This window comes from Phaethon lepturus, unplaced genomic scaffold (genome assembly GCF_000687285.1).
Source record: "Phaethon lepturus isolate BGI_N335 unplaced genomic scaffold, ASM68728v1 scaffold4958, whole genome shotgun sequence".
NCBI lineage: Eukaryota > Metazoa > Chordata > Aves > Phaethontiformes > Phaethontidae > Phaethon > Phaethon lepturus.
In genome coordinates this window covers 36,105-38,881 of record NW_010555390.1, presented here as the reverse complement: position 1 = coordinate 38,881, position 2,777 = coordinate 36,105, and the positions used below count along the sequence as shown (strand labels likewise).

General features: G+C 40.6%; 1 protein-coding gene across 1 annotated transcript in view; it reads left to right on the top strand.

Moving 5' to 3' along the window:
* Positions 1 to 90: 90 nt before the first annotated feature.
* FAM185A (family with sequence similarity 185, member A) overlaps positions 91 to 2,777 on the top strand; it is a gene marked incomplete at both ends in the record, with an annotated part of 33,782 nt that continues 31,095 nt past the window's right edge. Inside the window, one exon of the mRNA XM_010292128.1 lies at positions 91 to 302. Coding sequence (XP_010290430.1) covers positions 91 to 302 — 212 coding nt within the window. The remainder of the gene's footprint in view (positions 303 to 2,777) is intronic.

Here is a 2,777-nt window from a genome sequence, read left to right as displayed (position 1 = left end):
CGGGCAGCGGGCGTCCTGAAAGGGCGTCGTGCCGCCGCTAGTGAAGGCGGCTCAGAACGTCCCATTTTCTTCTGTTTCCCGACTTCTTAGGTGTTCGGACACGGGATTTGTTGTTGACCTTCTTGTCAGCCGAAATGTTGTGTTATTGTTAATGCCGAAACTTGTGTTACGAAGTGGTGGCTGCTTTCGTTTTTGCTCTGACAGCTGGCCGTCCAGAAGAGACCTAACTGCGGCTCAGCTGGGAGATGACAGTCCTCGCTCAGTGTATGCTGTGCACACCGGCAGTTCAAGGGTTGTTCCCAGTAGGGTTGTTGGACCTACCAGCTCCGTTAGTTGTTGTTATGTTGAGTGGCCATCCACAGGGATCAAAAAAATTTGGAAGGTAACAATACAGATGAAATGCCAAGAAGGGCTCCCTTGTCTAGTACAAGTCTTGCATTATGTTTTTGGGTACAAGGCAAAAATCTGTGCAGGGTTTCTGCTCTTAGAACCTACAAAAAACTTGGGAGAGCAGCTGCAGTGGCTGAAACCAATAAACATCTGTGCTGGACTGAAATACTGACAGTGGCCCTAAGGTTAGGGAAGGAAAAGTGCAAGCTTGCTAGCATAATTCCTTTCAGTGAGCTGGGGCTTAGGAAGGAGTACTTGACCCAGAGAGATTTGTGTTTAGTCATTGATGTGGTTCTTTTCCTATGGATTTGTGCAATTGCCTAGACGGTGCAGAATAAGCTTCACCTTGCTGGAAAAACTTTTCAGTCTACAAAAAACCCCAATCTTTTAGTTTGCTTCAAGTGGTTGTTCAAAACTGCTGCTTTATTTTGTTTGATGCTGTGCTGCGGTTGTGGTATGAGAAATGGGCAATAATCTCATTCTGCTTACATTTCATACGTGTCATCTATGACTCTTGTAGAGCATGGTGTTATATTTTCTTTTTTACCACTTTTCCAAACCCTTACACCAAAGACATTCTGCACCTTTTATCTTCTCTTACTTTGTTTTTTTTTGCTGTATCTTAAATTCTGCTATGTCACTTTTTTTCTTCTTTTCATTAGAAGGACCTGAACTGTATATCATTCAAACTAGAGAAGTCCTATGGGTTTATCATTGCAGTATTCTCTTTCATTTTCTAGTCTTACTCATCCCTATAATTTTTAAATTTTTTTCCTCTTGGAACACTGTTGATAACTGAGAGAGTGTTTCTTAGATATGTTTACCAAAACTTATGATATCTTTGTTTCCTAAGGACTAATATAGACAAACATGCTGTAAACAAAATTGGGGCTTCTCCCCCTCCCTGCCCTTAGTGTGCTTTACTTTGTCTATGTTAGAATAGCTGTACTGCTTTGTACCATGAGTCCAGCTAGCCAACTGTCCTTTCTCCAGCAGTAGTCATAAACAGATGCTCAGGGGAGAGTAAGAACAGGACAAACATAAATGATACTTCATCAAAGTGTTCCCTTAGCTGTCAGCTGCTTTTGGCTTGGGAGATTTTCTCAGCCTGATGGCGCTCAGCCACTCAGTGGGTCTCTCTTCCGAGTGTCTGTTTACACATGTAAACAGCTTCAGGATGAGAATTTCTTGGCAAAGAGTCCTACAAGGCATACCATACATTTGATTTCCTGATATTTTATCATTTGAGTATGTGGTATTCAAAATCTTTCTGCAATTTGTCAGTGAGTTTTTTGACTAGTCTGAATAATTCAGTGTTGTTGATGAAACTTTTCAACCTTGGTATTTGTGCTGATTTCCAAGTTCATGTGGCGTTGGAGATGATGCGTAGTTTTTAGCTAAAAGACAATATAGGGCTAAGGATCTTGTCAAAGACATCGGAAAATCCAAGTTCATTCTCTTAAACAAATCAACTGTTACCTATATGTATTCATTGAATTTCACTGAACTGTAGCAGGACTGTCTTCTCCAAGAGACTCTTGTAGTTTTGAGTCTACCCTCAGAATTGTCGGTTACATTATTACAGCTTTTTTTCTTTCTTTCCCTGCTAGGCAAGTGCAAAGATTACCTTGGCTTGTCTGTGGTACTTTCACGGAGTTCATCCCAGGATTACAGGCAATCAATTACAGATCAAAATCCAGCATTCCATTTATTACCCTTCATTTCTTTGGTACCAGGTGTACCTCGTTACTGTAGCTGTTAGTAATTTAATTTTTCAGTTTCTCCAGGACCTCTGAGTGACTATTACGTGTTACTCCAGAGTTGGTTACTCTTGCGGGGGAGAGGGGGAATGGGTGTAGTATTGTATTAAGATCTGGAGAATCTCAGCCTTCCTAAAGAGTTTCAATGTGGGAAACTTTCCTAAAGGTCTCAATAATTAACTCTGACTGATGGGAAAAAAAATCATTTAGCTTTTGTGCTGTCATTGATATTCTTACCATATTCTGAATGTCAACCAACCCTGTAGACTGTCTTACAGTCTTTCTTCTTGAAATAGGTTTTATTAGTTTGTAGGTTTTTAAGCTGTTCCGCTTGGGTCTGTGGCGAACTCATGCAATTCAGGTTCCCTGCACAGTCTGTGGATTATGATCCTCTTCCACTAATTGCTGTTTGTCACCCTGTAATTAACATGATACTGTCTGTTCATGCTGTTATCCAGGCATATCCAGAGGTACACTTTCTAAAATGTAAGTATTTTTTTTGTACTGGGTCAAGCAGAATTGCTACTTGCCGGTGAGATTCTACTTTAAGTGTCCTTTCAGCTCTGGTTTGGTTTTTGAGTTCTGAGTAATAGTTTGTACCTGGGTTGTTGCTTTTCTTTTTTTTTG